Genomic DNA, 18,889 nt, shown 5'->3' on the forward strand with positions numbered 1-18,889 from the left:
CAATTTAACCGCAACTGAAACAGTTTACTTCACAAAATGATGCAAAATAAAAGAAAGATCCTATATACTTGGCTAAAACCAGCCTGGTATGCAAACACTCTCTTTAAAAAGCTTAGTAGCAAAAGTACACGTAACAACAGGTGGGTAAATCTCACACAACAGCACAGAAGTTAGATTGTCACCAGAAGTAAGGCTAAAATGCACGTCTAAAACAATGAAACAAACAACAAATAATGACTTTATTGTACAGGTCACTGCAATCACTCTTCAGCTCTGTTGAACTAATAGCTAGCTTGTCAAAAGCCGTACACACACTGAGCATAAAGGGATAAGAGAGCACGAAAGCTTTAAAGTTTAAGTGTGTCCATCAGCATAGTGACTAATATTGTGACACTTGGTAGAAGACAGAGTTACGTCACATAGCAAGATAGGTAAGCCAAATGTACTGTGATGTGAGCTAAAAAGCCAAGGACCAAGTTTACAAGCAAAGAAACTTCTGTCAAATGTTCTCACATTTATGTTTCACATTCCAACATAAAAAAACTTGGCGCAGTCAAATAATTAGTTTCTCAAGCTGACAAATTACACAGACATTACATTGCACACAGAGGTCGCCCCTATGAGAACACTAAACACTGAACTACCACCATGAGAACTACCTGCAATTAAGTAGCATCAGCTTCTGAAGGCAGTGAGAGCATGAAATAACCGCATATAGAGAATTCAAAATAGATGAAGTGTGATCAACCAAGATGCTGAGATAAAACTAAAAGAAAGAAGAAGAGAAAAAAATGTCAGTTTTAGAAACCTGAAGAAAATTTTGTAGTACTTTAGTACAACGAGAAATGATAGTCTGTTGAAGATTACTTGTTCAAGTTTGGTCTAACAGCTCGTGTACTATGCATACTTTTGGTTAATGCTTAAATGCAGCTAAGACTGCAACTTCAATACAAGAGATAAAAAAAAATTAAGAAAAGCATAATGCCAAAGCAAGGCTTTGGAACTCACCATTCAGTTACTAACAATTTGGCAGCAAGCTCTAATGAGTGGAGTGCACCACACCCCCTCAACTGAACAAGACACTATGCTTCTAAAGAACTGCTGTGCAGTGTCAATGAAGCACAGTGACTGCTTCGGTCAGGGGGCAGCTCTGTCATCAACTTGCTAAAGTCGAGATGGAGCATCGAGTGGAGGTACATTCTAGAATACAGGGACAAGAGTACACACTCACATCCCAACTCCAGGAATGGGCAACAGCATTCAGCTACTCAACTTTACTGTTCAGTAGTTTCAATGAGCCACAGAAAAAAATTTGTGACATAAGGTGCAAGTAGGAGCCTGCTATGGCTCCTGCTTTCACCTTGTTCACGTTTCGCTCATCGTCTTGAATTTCCATCTCCCGTATTCCCCGTGTTTTCCCTGGATAAGGTGCAAGTGTTACTTTTGCATTAGGATTCACCAGTGCTTGCATGTTGTAGCTGCACAAGGTACAACATGCACAGTGAGCCACTCAGAGAAGAAACATGCATGATTCTGCATAATGCACTGACACAGAGCATATGCCACCGTACATTAAAAAAAAAACTTTGACAAACCATGCATTTCACATACTTTACTGGTGCTAAAAGAAACAGAATAGTGCAAGACACTGTTGCTATATGGCAGCCCAAAATAAAATTGGAGGAACCCTCAACAAGCAGCTAAGAGTATTACTGCAACCAAGTGAATCACATAACATTAAAGGGGGGGGGGGAGTGAACATGCAGGAAGAAATAGTAGAAAAGAAAAAGAGCACGGAATGGTAGTGTTGTTATAAAAAAAATTAGATAGATCCAAAGATTGACTAGAAATGACTACAAAGCAAGCCTACCAAATACTACCATGAAAATGCAAATCTACACACAACCCACAAAACTAATTCATAATTGTTATAGTGACGAAAGAGCATAACAAAGGATTTATATACCACATGTCACCACTCAGCTGTTCCCACCCAATTATACAAACCACTTCTGTCCATCCTAAAATAACACTGGGAAATTTTAAATGGGCTACACCTTAAAGTGCCATCATGTAGCCAAATGCTGTTATTGGTCTGGTACTCTTGGCCTTTCATGTACTACTGCAGTGTTACAATTTATTAGTGCCTTTTCGTCTGCCTTTGAGTTCCACTTGGACATGGTACTAAATCTTGGCAAATTATACATCTAATTGAATTTACTGGCTACAGATGGTAACATAATCGCCAACCTTTTGCCGTAAAATTCATTGTTGTCTTTTATTACAACTTTCATACCAAAAGAAGCTCTAAAAAGTAATATGACAAGCATCATTTCACGCTCACAAGCAGGAGAGGGAGAGAGAGAGAAAACAAGAATTCATTATTTAACAACTTTTTGTGCGCAAACAGACAGGGACAAAGAAGAGGGGCAACACAAGGACGAGCGCTTTCTAACAACTGGTTTTATTTTCGAAGAACTTCCTGCTTAAGTACCCACAGATCTGCGCGATCTAGTCAAACAGAGCACGCCTATAGCGCATATAACTCTTGAGATAAAATGCCGTGAACCAAGGCCACCCGGTCAACATAAAAACATCAAGGTGCATCTAACAAGCACTTACGATGAACATACGTTATAGATGTGATGACAACAGCGAATTTTCTTTATCCAGCAATGAAAGAGGAGGATGGCTGATGCATTTTTCCTTTTGTTTTTCAATCCAGTGCGCTTCCACAATTTCTCTCGCGGTTTGATTCTTATGCCTATACAAAATTACGGTGCTAGTAAGACATGGTGAGCAATCATGTTCTTGACAATGCATGGCCAAATGCGTACCAAGGCGACCTTTAAGACTAGATAAGTGTTCCCTTAGTCTCGTGTTGACGTAGGGCAGACTTCGAGATGCATCAACATGAGACTAAGGGAACACTTATCTAGTCTGAAAGGTCGCCCTGGTACGCATTTGGCTACGCATTGTCAAGAACGTGATTGCTCACCGTGTCTTAGTAGCACCGTAATTTTGTATAGGCATAAGAATCAAACCACTAGAGAAATTGTGGAAGTGCACTGGATTGAAAAACAAAAGGAAAAATGCATCAGCCATCCTTCTCTTTCATTGCTGGATAAAGAAAATTCGCTGTTGTCATCACATCTATAACGTATGTTCATCGTAAGTGCTTGTTACATGCGCCTTTATGTTTTTATGTTGACCGGGTGGCTTTGGTCCACGACATTTTATCTCAAGAGTTATATGCGCTATAGGCGTGCTCTGTTTGACTAGACTGCGCAGATCTGTGGGTATTTAAGCAGGAAGTTCTTCGAAAATAAAACCAGTTGTTAGAAAGCGCTCGTCCTTGTGTTGCCCCTCTTCTTTGTCCCTGTCTGTTTGTGCACAAAAAGTTGTTAAATAATGAATCTGTTCCAACTAGGCCGACTCGCAGTTATGCTTAAGAAGAATCCCACAGTTTTCTAGCTCCCTTGATATGTACCAAACATCAATCGCATAGCAGTTGACTGCCCACTGCCTCAAATGACGTCTTGCTATAGCGAACTCGATGTTGGGTGCCTGGAACTCGTTGTCCTGGTTCTAGTGCGTGGCCTCCTGGCCTTATCTCCACTGAACTTCCACTTCGCATAAGCATATATCTGGATTTTATTGTCGATGCAATCACTAGGCCTCTGCCTCCCTAGTTGGAGGCCATATATTTTGCTGCTGACACAACAGCTTTGTATCTGCTTCAACTCAATGCACTAGATCTTAAGCCAACAAATCACCAGGCCTCCAACTCCCAAGCTCAAAGCACTGAATTTTGCTTCTGCAATCAGTCGGCCTCTGCATTTCCAGCACGAACCTCCGGGCTATGCTGCTGATGTAAGTTAGATTTGTGAAAATGCACCCAGGCGTGTTGTCTTCGAGCACAGTAGAATATCACTGGCCTCTCTTCAACAATGCGTCGAGTGCACTGCTCCCTCTCTGCAGCAACCTGTTGATACCAAGTGGTTTGGCAGAGCTACGCTGCTTTATGAGGAGTGCCTATCTTGTAGCAAGCACAGCTGCTATATCCCAAGCACATATAGTAGTGCCACGTGATCAGTTTTTCACCAGCTACACGCTCTTTTTTCAGCTATTACACGATTGCACACATGCCGTGTAACCCTTCTCTCTCTCCCTAGCTGCGCGCTTCTGTGTGATCACGCAACCAACAAGCTGAAAGTATGGCGACAACTAACCAAAATGTGCGCAAAAATAGAATATACCTTTAATGAACAGTACTCTGGAAATCCTTCCTATGTTACTGTGAAGCTGTATATGGCTAGCCGATTCACCTGTCCGTCTATAGGTCGCCTGTGCACCGAAAACTCCTCCGGTGCAACCCCATGTGCATGAAAAAAGAAAGAGAAAGAGAGAGGCGCACGATTAGCCAACACCACATAGATAGCACAAGGCCTGTTTACTCCAATCCATGACGTCACGCTACTTGGCTTGAAGTTTCCATTGACAAGGCTGGCGTGATGAAAGCGGTGACGTCAAAATTACTGTTGCCTACTTGGGAGCATCCCTATTAGATTTTATGGCAGTCGGGCCAGATAACATGACGTCATCGATCAGAGTGTAAAGGCCCTGTGCTACCTAGGTGGTGTTGGATTAGCTGCGCCAGTATTGACATCGTTGCTCTCCGTCGCAGCCGAGCGCGTGCACAGCAGTTTCTCTCCAGCTCCGAAATGAGTAGGCCACGTGTCATACATACTCCTGAGAAGCAGGCAGCTTTCTATCAGCAATGCCCGGGGCAGAATCAGGAACGAGCTCATCTGTGCCGTGCCGATGCTGCAGCCCGGGCACAAGAACAGGCTCGTGCATCCCAGCACAAGCAGCAACTGCATACCGAGGATCCAGCAGCCTACCAAGCCGTCGTTTAATGAACCATTAGGATTATTCCAGTGATAAACACTGGGGCCGCACGTTTCAGCTTCGCTGGTTAACGATCTGTATGAAGTGCTTGGGTGGTGACTCTTTTCCTGGAGAACTGAAACTACTGCTTAGGCACAAGCACATTTTGCTGGGGCCCCTATTAGCAGACAGTGGTATAAAAGAAGCTAGTACCACAAGTGCTGTAACCAAGGATGATGCACTAGTGCATTAAGCAATTAAATATGACTACACTTACATCTACCAATATGGTCAGCTACACCAGAAAACAAATACATCCAGTAGGCTGGTACTTTTAGCATTTGTTAATGAACCCCACTGCCTGGGAGATACTCACGTTCAACTGTTACCCCTTCAACTAACAGAAAGGACCCCAATTGGAGACCCATTACTATCACAGGCTCTAGCAACGGCCTCAGGTAAACTACCTTTGCTGCAGGTCCTCTCACATATTCTACAACCAAACCTGTCTCTAAATATATGCGGCAATACAGGACAGATTATCAGAGGCCGATACACAGCACTCATTGACCCGGTGTTTCTATACTGTACAAATAATCAAAATGCCACACCAACATAGCCTCTACCCCTGAGTACAATATCCTGGTGCAGCCCACTTGCCCATACATCTCACACTGTGCCAAATTTAACTACAATTTAATTTGTCACTGATGGTCATTCCTGCGCCTTGGGAACAATTTCTGGGGTGACAACCCCAGAATTACAACCTGCTGCCAGCTTCCTCAGCTCTGTGATATAAATGAACTGGAAAGTGACTTATGGGGTAGCTGGTTAGGCTGGGCAAAAGTCTTTGCAAAAACTTGGGTGTTGCACTGGCATCTAGGGCTGTGATTATGCAATGAATCTATCTCAATGCTGTTCCTTTTCACGCTTTGTCGGTAGTCTGAACAACGCTCCTCCCACATTATCACCGTGATTGCCAATTGTGAACGGTGGATGATAAGAAAGGAATAGGATGGAATGAAAGGAATTCTTACACTACACTGGCCCTGCCCTATAATATTGGGGGACACTGTTTGTGGCTCATCAAATACCAAAAGGGCGCAGTATGGAATGAACTGGATCATATCAAGATAAGAAACTGTCAGGAACAGCAGACAAAAGCACACAGCAGCCTGGCTGACGTGGCACCAGCTCGTATGTACCACACAGCAGTGAATCCATAGTCAACATCAGATGATGGCCAAGAGTGCCCAATATTCAACCAATGCCTGCTGCCTCCTTACCAAGCAAATAGAATGCAGAGCATTTAGAGTCGGGCACATGCAGTGTCTCAGTGCCCAGGCCACAAGGTAACCAGTGTATTCCAGTTTGCCACAGAGACATAATCTAGACTAGGGGCAAAAACTGTGGTCCCTGCAAGCAGAACCAAAACTGCTTTTGTGGAATGCCCCTCACAGCAGACAGCAAGAACTAATCACATTTTCCAGGGATAATTTCTTCAGGTTGTTGCAAAGCCATTGCAGAATAAACTTGCAAATCGTTGGTGTGCAGCAGTTGCGTACATGTCACTTTTTTTTTTAAACAAAATGTCTGAAATATAAAGGATGGCCTGACTTTAACGCTACAACTAAAACTAGGAATACACACAATAATTACAGAATTCATATTATAGAGCTGTAGAGCCAAGAGCTATGGCAGATTCAGACAGCATGAATGGCAAAATGGAATGCTTCAGCTGCTTCCAACATATCACCTAGCCTTTTCTTGTTCTAATTACCTTCCTTGATATCATATATGGTGTTGTTTGCAGCATTTTTTATGCTCACCAAATGCCAAGAACTTCTAGAATTTTAGTCCATAAACCATAAGAGAGCTCTTTCATTAAGTAATCTGCTTATGTACTTACTTGATTCTCGGATACATCTCTTTGGGGGAAGGAGGGGAGGGATTTACTAAAATGAAATGCACATTAGAAGTATAAAACAATGTTACGCTAGCTGCTGTACACTGTCATTAGCATTAAGCCTGCCCAACAGAAGATTTTCCTGCATGCAAAAAGACACCATGGAGGCTGCGCACCACTGCTGTGTGCAACCTGTGCACCTACCAAACTGATGCAAAGCACCAATGTGGCTAATGCAGTGTGTTCACTGCAAATGGTATGCTGACAATAACAAACTGCCCCACTGTAACTGGTTTTCCATACAAACACCAGGACCTGTTACCATACAGACAGTAGTTGGGAGTTAGTAGTTCAAATATTTATTGCATGACTAGCTACTGCTAAGGCCCTCCCCTGATGGATTTAAACATCTCAACCACGGTTGGAGAGCACTGCCATTTGTTTGTCATACATTTTATTTAATTATTTATTTATCATTATTATTTGAGTGTGCATGTGGCTCCACTCTGAGCTAGAAGTTGTGCCACAGATATACAAATACATAGACAAGCATAAAACTTGTGCACGGGTATGCGAGATTTGTGGACAAAGCCCTTACCATGCTCCTGCATGACTTGTGAAAGCATATACAGTCGTCAACTGATTTTTCAGACTTGCAGGGGGCTGCAAAAATGTCTGGATAAACAGGTAGTCCGAAAAAAGGGGGGGGGGGGGACTTCAATGGTAAAATCAAATTGGTTGCTCTTTAATATGCCAGGGGCATGCAAAATTTGCAGAATTTTCCCCCATGTATTGCATCATTGAAATAATAGACAGCTTTACCAGAGTTCTGCTGACAGTCCAATCTGCTCACGTTTCATGCGTTCAGGCAGTGCAGAGAACAACTTTTGATAAGCGTGTCATTCCACGCCTCCCAGAAGGGCGAGCAACGTGCAGTAAGTTTGGCTTCAAACCAACAAAGAAACAAAGTTGAAACATCATCACACTTTGCTTAATCGGCTCTGCAGTGGAGCATTTGGCAGTCTGCTGCCGGTATGAAAATTGTGCACACGCACACTGGTGTTCCTGCTGGGCAGCTGTGTGAAAATTGCAAGGATACACTAGTCTTAGCCGAGTGAACTCTATATGCACAGCTAACGCTTTCTATTATTTACTTGAAATACCGCGATGGTCGAGACAACAGATGCATTTCCCAATTGCCTGTCACGCAGTCCAATGTGTGCTTTGCATTATTGTGAAGTGCAGGCAAATGTGTGCAACTTTGGCTGTTTGATGCAATCGGGTTAGACTGTGTCGTGCAAATTCAGTTGTGGCTCTCTGCCTATATGCAAGCTCTTGCTGTTCTGTCTAGTAGGCACACAAACTTGCCACGTGTTCATGGTAGTTGCCAGCAGCAGATCGGCAGCGATCTGTGATCTTTGGTTCAACAGCTAGTTTAGCCTGTGCAAGTGATCACAAGTCCAATTGTCAAATAGGTCTACTGGTGCGAAGATACTAGTGGTGAGCTTCTTAAGATGGCTTGCTGCTTTTCAGCTGGCGGCAAATTTTTGTCAAGGCCCATACTGCCTACACACATAAGCCTAATCAGCCCCACTTTGACAGGATCCAGTGGTGAACATTTAGCGCAGACACTCTGGCAAAAATCTCCCAGTGACGGCCTTACAGCATTCTAAAAGTCATGTAGTAATCACATCGCCAACAAAAGTGGCACATGGGGGACAACCTGATTGGCAGCAACTTTGTTCATGGCCACCATATCTGTGATGCACATCATCTCCAAAAAATTGAGTTACACCATATGGCATCCACACTTTCAGAGGCTGTTATACAACAGTTAAATGGAAAACATGGCAGTGTCACGAGAAAATCCGAATAATCAACCAGGTCTGAAAAATCGATTCGAATCATAAAATTTCTGTGTGCAAGTCAAAGGGTGTATACTAAAACTGTGGAAGTTGAATTTTTCCTTATGTTCAAAATTGGGTGACCATTTTGATTGAGAGTGTCACATTTTTTCTCCCTCTCTAGCCATTCAATTTAGGTGCAGACTGCATTCAATGGCACTCTACAACAGAGTAGGTATGGCACTCATGGAGTGCAGAAAAAGAGTCTGTGATGCACTGCTATTTGTAACAGCCCCTTCTTTCTGTGGCTACCTTGTGCTGCAACTGATAACAGTTTAGACAAAGCAACAATTCTGAAAGCGAAATGGGATGCTCACTGTTTTCCATGGAGCAGCACTATCATTACAGATCTGACAAACACGGTTTCTCTCATCCACGGTGAGCAAGGGAGGCAGCTGAGCTGTAGCACATGCTAGTTTTCTAAAGGTGTGTTATCAAAGCAAGGCACATGCCGCAATTAGTAACAGAAGAATCATAGAAAAGGCACCATGAATGGCAAGCCACACCAAAGTTCTGTGAATGTAGATAAATAAACAGTGTGTCAGCACCATAAAGGTGGTTTCCATGATGACATTGGTTGCAGCCTTTGCTATAAACCTTGACTATACAGCCGCTGTGTAACACCAAATGAGGAACACTGAAGCATTACGCGCATCCTGACAGCTTTTTCTACAATAACACAGTAATGAAACGAAAAGTTGGCGTCCACTGTACAGTAGTATGAACCTATTAAAAAAAAATCAAGTCAATTCTGTGTGAATTTTTGCAGCTTTCCACAAAATTCATTTTCTTAATATGCTCTTGAACAGAGCATTACCCTCTCACCGCATGTCTTTAGCATCTCACCACAGAGAGGGAAAGAGAAAAACTAAAGGAATAAAGAAAGCCATGAGCTCACCTAAAATAGCAAAGCTGCTAAAGTGCGACAACCATACTAACCAGCACTTCTGTACGACGGAAGTGGAAAATCTTGCTTGTAGTTCTACAGCACGCATAGCTTAAGGACTTCTATGCATTTAGCTAACGTGTGTCTGCTTTAACTCTGGGATGGACCTCCTGACACCCAAAGCACACACAAGGTGATGGAAATACAGCAGGTCACGCATAACTGCCTGTTTTGCTCTGGAATTAAGCAGACATGCTGATGCGGTGGTGTGTATTACATGTTATGCAGACTTATCTGAGGTGTGTTAGTTATTTTGGCAGCGTTCTGTGATATTAAATGGTGCTTAAATGTTGCAAACAGGCCCAAGAGTACAATTGAGGCAAAAGAAAGTGCTTAGCTTGAAAGTAGTAGTGGTTCATGAAGCAGACTGTGCAAAGCCAACAATGTCTCCCAAGGTGAGTGCTGAGGAAAGGTTTGGAGTCTGCTCGGCAGAAGCTGGTGCTGAGGCTCCATTTAGCGAGTGTGCCTCTGAAGAACTATGATCAGATAGGTGGGCTTTGTAGTTGTCTTCGCGCACAGTCCGGAATGAACACAGAGGGCATGCAAAGAGCAAGCTGTCACTTTGACCTGGATGCTTGCGATGCAGGTGGCTCTTGAATGTACTGGACTGCAGGTAAAGGAAGAAAACACAATGATAATTCATTTGCATTACATATATGGCAATGTGAAACTTATAAACTGGGACAAGCTAAGTGACAAAGATTTACAGTGCCTTCCCATGTAGCCTAAAATATATTCTGGGATCTTACGTGCCAAAACCACAATGTGACTATGAAGCATGCCATAGTGGGGGACTCCGAATTATTTTTGACCATCTGAGGTTCTTTAATGTGCCCCTAAATCAAACTACATGAGTGTTATTGCAGTCAGCTCCCATAAGAATGCGGTCACCGCGGTCAGAATCAAACCCGCAACTTCGTGCTCAGCAGCACAACGTCATATCCATGGAGCTACTGCAGTGCATTATTGCATAACGGTAGCCTGCAGTACGCAAAATTGCATTCTGCAATCACAAGAGCTTTCCCACAACACTACTTTATGCAAACTAAAACAGAAGACACAGAGCACAGAAAAACTATCTGCATCTTTGATGCACTGTACCTAAAACGAAAGTACAAAACTGGCCTCAGAGCCAACATGAAGCCAACAGTCACCATCCAGCACTGATAACCTTCATGTGCAAAATATATGCATATCGTTAAAAAAAAAAACATCCTCAGGCAAAAACTCTGAACTTCCGTTGATTCAATCCTGACGGGACTGCCAAAACTCTGTCAGGTCGAATGAAACAAAAGGCAGAAAAAAGCTGAAACATGTTGTTTATTCACTCGCAGGGTGTCTACCAAGTTGAGGTTTTCAAATTCCCTGAGTTATCAGGTTTTCCCAGAGTGCTTTTGCAACATTTCCTGAGTAACACTGAACTTTGTTTTATGTCGAGATGGGCTGACACCATGTCGCACAATGCTGTCACTCTCTAGTAAGCATATTAAAAAATAAAAATAAAATGACTTAATTCAGTTTGAATAGTAAGGAGTAGTGTTTATTTTATTCAAAAAAGAAAACAGATGGGAGGGGTTATAAAAATGCACAACGAATAAAATATCTTCGAAAACTATGGTAAAGCCCATTGCAAATCGAGTCAAACATTTTCAAATACGAATAAAAAGAGATGCATACAAAAGCAAACATTTTTGAAAATGAGCTATTTCTATCAATTGATAGCAAGCTCATTGGTGCAAGGCCCAAACTTTGTCACAAGTGAGATTCTCTCAGCAGCTGGAAAGTCAACCTCAACTGTCCTGACATAGCCTCAGCCCGCGCATGATGCCTCAGTGTTGCGTTTCACTGCTTTAAAGAGCTTATTATGGCTTGGACAAGGGACAACTGCATCTAGGTGTCAGCCAACATTTTGTTTTCTGAGCTCAAGCTCCTTCAAAGAGGAGGCGGCACACTTCCTTTCCTGTTCATTTCTCAATGCGTTGGTCCTTTCCGTTCTCGTCCTCGTTCTGCTGCGCGTTCGCCCCAAAGATTATTTGAAGCATCCAAAGATTATTTGAAGCATCCTCTTGGTCAGTTGTAAAGTCAACGTTCCATTTTTCGGGCGCCCTAGGGGCCGCCGAAATGTCCGACAAAATGAACGCATGTCTTTTACTGCCCTTAAGGGCTAAAATTGCCACAGGCACTCCCGAGAAAGCTCTGAAGGCCTGCCAGTACACTTATTAGGCATATCGGTGCTCATACTGTGACAGGAGATGGCGGTTGCACGCGTGTATAGTTAAGGAATACGTACTGTATCCCGTGACAATTGCCCCTTGCCACACTTGTTATGCTTCACCGCAATACTTTCGTGTATGCTTTACCACGTAACACTGGTGCACTGAGGCGAAGCTGAGTTTAGGAAACCGGCATTATGCAACGCGCCGTGCTTTCCGAGCTTCGAAGCCAATCGCGAGGATTACAAAGGCGCAGTCGGTGCCATTGCTGACAGCGGCAAATTCTTTCGATGAAAAATAGGGCACCGAACGGCAAGAACCTTAATAGCAAACATCGAAGCAACTAGGCCTAGCATTCCCGCGATGGTGGCTACGGCTGCCAGCGGATCTGCGTGCGATGGCGCCGGTTCGAGGCAGCGAGATAATCAAAACAGCGGTGGTGGCTTTGATTATTGCCGATTCAGACATTCGGCCACGGCAAAAAAATCTGGAAAATCAGACGGCGAAGGGTTCTTGCGTTCGAAATTTCAGATGTTCATTAACTCTATGGGGTATGTGGTGGTGCCATGAAGCCATCTGCATTATCGGGCATGCCCCCAAAAATCGGGAGTCCAGAAAATTGGTCGTTGACTGTACATTGGCAACTCCTCCAGTCGACGACACAGCGTCGAAGACGATTCGTTATGATTCCTATATTTCCCCCGAGCCAGCATTAGCGCGACTTTCGTTCCCTTTAAATGAGATTACAGCTAATTTTCTCTGATAGAAGCACAAATTCCCCGAGTTTTCCTTGAGTATTTCCAGAATATTAAACATCCCTGAGAATTCCCGGTTTTCCAGGTTGGTAGACACCCTGCACGTATCCCTGAATGGCAGTTGAGGGTTATGTGAGCAGAAATACAAAACACAAGCCAGTAGAAGCTCAATTGATATGATTACATTTCATACGATTTCATGGCACCAATATTAAGGTAGAAGGCAACTTCGAGACATTCGCGTTGGCTGACGCTGCCTCTCCTGTGGTCACCTCAGCGACGAATGCAGAGATAACTGAAACTGCTGGTGGCCCCGTCGAGCATGAAGAGCCAGTAGATGAAGAGCCATGCGAAGTGGCAACTATGGTGCAGACGCGGAGTACCTACGCCTGCTGCGAAATAAGGTTGAATGCATGGGCGGCGACCAAGACCTCATGCAATGCTTGGTCAAATTAGGGCACGAGTTGCTCACACCCGGTAAGAACTTGAAACAGCCAAAGCTCACTGCCTTTTTCGCACCTGAATGAAGTTTTGCTTCACTGAATACACTGTATTTTGACTTCCTTGGAGTTGTGGCACAATAAAATCTCGAATGCTTTAGCTTTTCTTGAGTGGTCGCTTATATCAAATTACTGCTTACAACTAAATTTTTCGCCATCCCACTGACTTCATTGTAATGAGGGATTATTTTATAATGACGCTCCTGATGGAGCCATGGCCAGTAGAACATTTTTAGAGAAATTTATCTGCCATAAATTCTGCTACTTGTGTGCATGCACAGAGAGTTCATCGTTAAATCTGCAGCAAACATGGAAATAAAAACCTACACAGAAAGAACAAATGACCTACGCTGCAAGTTATGCACACTTGCTGTTAAATAAAACAAGCCGTGTAAAGGTTGTTCTGTTGATGTATCGTTATTCACATTCAAGCTAATGAGTATTGTACTAAACGCACTGTTATGCATAAGTAATAAACATAAGGCCAAAATTGCCTTTCTGTTGCAATCATGGTCAAGTTTAGGCAAGTCAGAGGCTTGTGCACATTCTTTTACCCCGACATCCCTTTTTCTTAGCACCTTTCTGCATCCTGGCAAAGCTCTCATTTCTACCACCTATATTGTCAGTACAAACAAAATAATGCATCATGTATACTCAAACCTCCTTTTAACAAAATGAAATTGTCCTGCCAATGGCTACAATGAACTAGATTTGTCTCTGAAACCCAAAAATACCCGACCGTTGGACGCCGATACAATGCTTTCCGCAGGGTTTGGCACTCGTTCACCGCGGCAGTTCAAAACTCCTATGTCCCCACGTTGAATACACCATGGAGCAATACTGCTATTTTTCACCACCCCGTGTAGCTGCACACTTATGCATCAGCATCAGCTCACTATAGCACTCCTCCACTGACCTCTCTATCTTGGGCGCGTCTGGTTGCGCGAGCTGTGCCATGCTCCGTGGCTACGTGCAGTGGTGCAAAAGATTCGTGCATTCACTTCTGCATGCCACGCAGGCAGGTGCAGTGGGGTGTGGCCTCCAAGATCTCCCCAGTGCAATCTCGGTGGTTACGTGCAGGTCGTGCCATACTGTGTGGCTACGTACAGCGGTGCAGAGAATTAGTGCATTCATGTCTCTCTTTCTCTACGGTGTGCCACGCACGCAGCAGCAGCTGGGTTTGGCCTTGGAGACCTCCAAGGGTTATCTCGAGGGTCATGCCCAGGCCGTGCATTCACTTCCCCCTCTCCCTGTGATGCACTGCGTGGGCTAGCAGCTGGGTGTGGCCTCAGTGATCGCACTGGCATGGATGCAATCTCGGAGGTCATGAGCTGGCCGAAGTTCGCTTGCCTCTTCAATCACACAGTAGAGCGCCGTGTTGTGTGCCACATGCTGCTCGACCGTGACGAGCCAAGTGGAAAGCGGGCACGATATACCACAATGGAACAGAAGTTTAGGCCCGTAGAAATGTATAGAAGAGCTCTGATTTTTGAGCAGACACACCAGTGAGCAAACACACAGGGCAGATAACTTCTGCTCAATAATTCCCAGTCATTCAATAAGTATGGCTCACTTTTTGGAAGCCCATACAGGAATTTGGTGTTTTGATCTATGTGGCGAGTCTCGCTATGTTTGCATCTCTTTAAACAAGGTGCACTGCTCTTGGATCACATTTCTCTCCTCCAACGAATACAACATTGTGCAAGCATCTGTTGACATGCTAGTCCTTTGATTTATTACTGACTTGTGGTGTCCCACATAACTGAAAGCAGTTGTTACTCATTTACAATGTCCTGAGTTTTCCAGATGGGCATTACACAGACAGCATCACAGAGATTCCAAATAAATGTATATAAGCCTAATTTCACATCAAACTGGCTACACGCAAGCTTCATATTTCCATTTTTATAGAAATGACAAAATATTTTACATCTGATTGAATATTTGGAGGCTCTTTTTCTTTAATATTCATGTCTGATTTAATTTAGAGCTTTTGCTACTCGAACATGCCCACTATTTACATATGTAGATAACTACAGGGAAGCTGTACTATCATAATAGTAAATAGTAAGCAATGGCACTGGCCAATTACTACAAATGTGGTTAGGTGGTACAGAGCTAGAGTATTAATCAGAACAAACTCAATACAGACTCTACTAAATGTTGGACAACTTCCTAACAGTTGCAGCCCCCAATTTGCCACTAACATTTTTGTGAATGAGGACATATACATGTAATTGTGTAAACCACACAAAATCATTTAAGATCAACCTTTCTGCATGAAAAACAAATGAAAAACGGGGAACAATGAATGAAAATTAGGCGAGGAGAAAGTTCAGCAACCCACCTGGATGCAGGCATAAGGGCAGTGTGGGCACTTGTAGGGCTTGGTACCAGAGTGACGCATCTTATGCCTGCGCAGTGAGTTGTGGTCACCCGTGCGGTACTCGCAGAGGTTGCAAGCAAATGGCTTTTCCCCGGTGTGCTGGCGGAGGTGCATCTTGAGTGAGCTCTGTGACGATGCCCGGTGACCACAGTAGGAACAAAGGAAAGGGCGCAGCTTTCTATGAACGGAGTCGCGGTGCAGCTGAAGCAGGCGTCGTACACGGAAGCACCTCCCGCATTCAGAGCATGCCTCTGCTGGCAATGAGCTGGCGCTACCATTTCCCTGAGCTGTTGCCACAGCTGACCACTGGCCCGAACCCTGCCTGTGGATTGCCTGCAATGTCAGGAGCATATAGCATACCATTGTCTGTTATGTTCTCTGAATAAAATAATAACATCTTTCATTTGAAAGCAGTACTGCCTGCTATGAAAGAATGGTACAGGGACAATAAAAGCAAATGCTGAATGGCACTAAGGTAAATTAGGTAAATAAGAACTGCAACTTTCTTGTCCAAATTGTCAAAAACAGATGTAATTGTTTTCTACAACATCTGATGACCTTCCAGCATACACGTGCTGTAGGTGATTGTTGTGTCTTCAAGTACGCAGTATCCTACTTGCCAGAACACATGTTTACTGCCACTTGCAAAACTACAGAAAAGAACCACAAGGCACTTACGTGGCCGTCTTATATAGCTATACACAGCTACTAATCAGTGACATCACAGACACAGACACAGGCACGTGCATTCTATCTCAGATACAACAATTCAAGACCTCAGCGACGTCAGAGTGCCACTACACGTTCTATCTAAGGGGTGATGACACAACACTTCCCCCCCCCCTCCGAAGTGTTCTTAGTAGCAGTCGGGCGGTCGTCTTTGCCGGGTGCTGCGTCGAAGCTCCAGTTGGGAAGATGGCGATGCGCCACCGCTGAACTCCCTGCCTGCAGACGATGGATCCGGAGGCGTGGCATGTTCTTTGTTGGTAGCTACTGCCTGCTCACCTACTTGATCAGTGTCGGGCGTCTTTCGCGCACCGTCGTTGTTTACAGGGTGTGCACCTAGAGACCTGCAAGACTTGGCCACATGCTGGCCAAGAGGCCATGCTGGTTTGGAGATGGCGCATGAACCAATTGCGGGAAGCAGTCCTGGAATGTTCGCGGTCGCAGATTATCAACATCAACATACTGCTCTTCGTTCCCTATTCTGACTACATAAGTGCTTGAACTCACACGTTTATTTACCTTGCCACTCAACCACTCCCCTTCCTCGGAGCGAAGACCCTGTACAAGGACGCCTTCCCCTTTCTCGAAGTCTTTCTACGCACCTCGTTGCTGATTTGCCGACTGCTTTGTTCACTTAAGTTTTTCTTTCATCCTTTGCTCGATATCCGGATGGAGAAGGCTCAACTTTGTCCTAGGTTTCCACAATAAGAATAGCTGGGCCAGTGTGTCTTCAGCGATCCCCGTTGGCGTGTTCCTATAATTGAATAGGAACTGGTCGATCCGGTGCTGGAGAGACTTCATCTGCCCATTTCTTTGTTTGTCCATGACCTGCTTAAAAAATTTTTTTTTAAAAGTCTGTACACAACGCTCCGCGCTGCCATTCGATGCCGGGTGATAAGGAGGCAATTTAGTGTGCCGAATGCCATTCCGTCTCGTGAATGTCTCGAAAAGTGCTGATGTAAACTGCGGGCCATTGTCTGTTACCACTTCTTCTGGTAACCCATACACAGCAAATACTGTGCGCAGTTTCTCTATTGTCTTTTCGCTACTAGTTGATTTCATGACAAACACTTCAACCCACTTTGAATAGGAGTCAACTAGCACTAGAAACCAATGCTGGTCAGGATGAGCAAAATCTAAGTGCACACGCTCCCACCGGCGCCTAGACACTCCCCATGACATTAAAGGAACTTTGGGTGCCGAATTTTGGGTCAACTGGCATGTGACAATCTTTCACTGTTTGTTCGTCTTGCATAAGGTGGGGCCACCACATGTGGCCTCTAGACAGCATTTTCATATGTGCCATTCTAGGATGGCCTTCGTGCAACAGCGATAACACTTTTCCGCGAAGAGACGTTGGCACTATCACTCGATTTCCCCATGTCACGCATTCTCTGTCAACAGAAAGCTCACTTCATCGCACAAAATATGGTGTCAAAGCATCATCAGACACTTTTGAAGGCCAGTCGACCTGCGTGTGAAACAACACCTTTGATAACAACTTGTCCTTGCTTGTTTCCCGTCTAACGTCTTCTGCCGAGAGTGGGAGCTCATCCAGCATAGAAAAACCTATATACACATCACACACGTCATCTGTGTACACGTCACCTGTGTTTTGAAGCGGTAGGCGTGAAGTGCATCAGCGTTGCCGATATCCCGTGATTTGCGATAAACCCATTTGTAGTCATAAGCAGCAATCTGTAAGGCCCAACGGTGCATGCGTGCTGCCGACATAGCAGGAATTGGCTTACCATGCCCTAATAGCCCCACTAAGGGTTGATGGTCGGAGTAGATCCCAAATTTCTACCCGAAAAGGTACTTATCAAACTTCTTTAGCCGTACACGACAGCCAGGCCTTCTTTTTGAATATGGGCGTACACCTGCTCTGTTTTAGTCAGACTCTTAGACGCAAAAGCGATTGGTCTTTCTTCAGATCCTTCCTTGTGTAAAAGTACTGCGCCTAAACCATACAAAGGCACATCGCAAAGCAGCCCTAGCTCCTTTGAAGGGTCATGGTAGGTGAGTACGGACGCACTCGGCAGCCAGCCCTTGGATGCTTTGAAGGTTTTTTTCTGCGGAAGCCGTCCATTTCCCCTTAACATTCTCAGCTAGCAAGTCATATAATGGTTTAACCTGTGCTGACATGTTCGGCACGAATTTCCCATAGAAATTTAACGAGCCTAAGTAGGTGAGTAGCTCGTTCTTGTTTTTTGCCCTTGGTGCTTCTTTGATAGCACACACCTTGTCTTCTGAAGGACGGATTCCTCTGTCATCAATCACGTGACCCAAATAGGTCACAGCCTTCTAAAAAAACTTGCATTTCTCCTTCCGCAATTTCACACCCTGTTCCTTGAACCGTGTCAGCACAGCTTCGACCTTATTATAGCATTCTCCCGTTGTTTCTCCTGCTATTACCACATCAAGGTAACATGACACACTGTTTAAACCCTTTAACATGTCATCCATCACGGCTTGGAAAATAGATGGAGCACTTCTTATTCCGTACGGCATACGAGTTTATCGAAAAAGGCCTAGGTGGGTGTTCACAGTGACCAAAGGTTGCGAATCAGGGTGTAGCTGCAACTGTTGGCATGCTGTAGAAAGGTCAAGGACAGTAAAACATTTGCATCCATGCAGCGCAACAACAATATCTTCCAACATTG

The 18,889-nt window shown here is 44.2% G+C and overlaps 1 protein-coding gene across 1 annotated transcript in view; it reads right to left on the bottom strand.

The window, feature by feature from the left end:
* Window positions 1–3,381: 3,381 nt before the first annotated feature.
* LOC142592512 (uncharacterized) overlaps window positions 3,382–18,889 on the bottom strand; it is a 40,457-nt gene continuing 24,949 nt past the window's right edge. The window contains exons 5-6 of the mRNA XM_075704012.1: window positions 15,462–15,833; window positions 3,382–10,253 (exon numbers count right to left, since the gene is read on the bottom strand). Coding sequence (XP_075560127.1) covers window positions 10,002–10,253; window positions 15,462–15,833 — 624 coding nt within the window. The 3' untranslated portion in view covers window positions 3,382–10,001. The remainder of the gene's footprint in view (window positions 10,254–15,461; window positions 15,834–18,889) is intronic.

This window comes from Dermacentor variabilis, chromosome 1, assembly GCF_050947875.1.
Source record: "Dermacentor variabilis isolate Ectoservices chromosome 1, ASM5094787v1, whole genome shotgun sequence".
NCBI lineage: Eukaryota > Metazoa > Arthropoda > Arachnida > Ixodida > Ixodidae > Dermacentor > Dermacentor variabilis.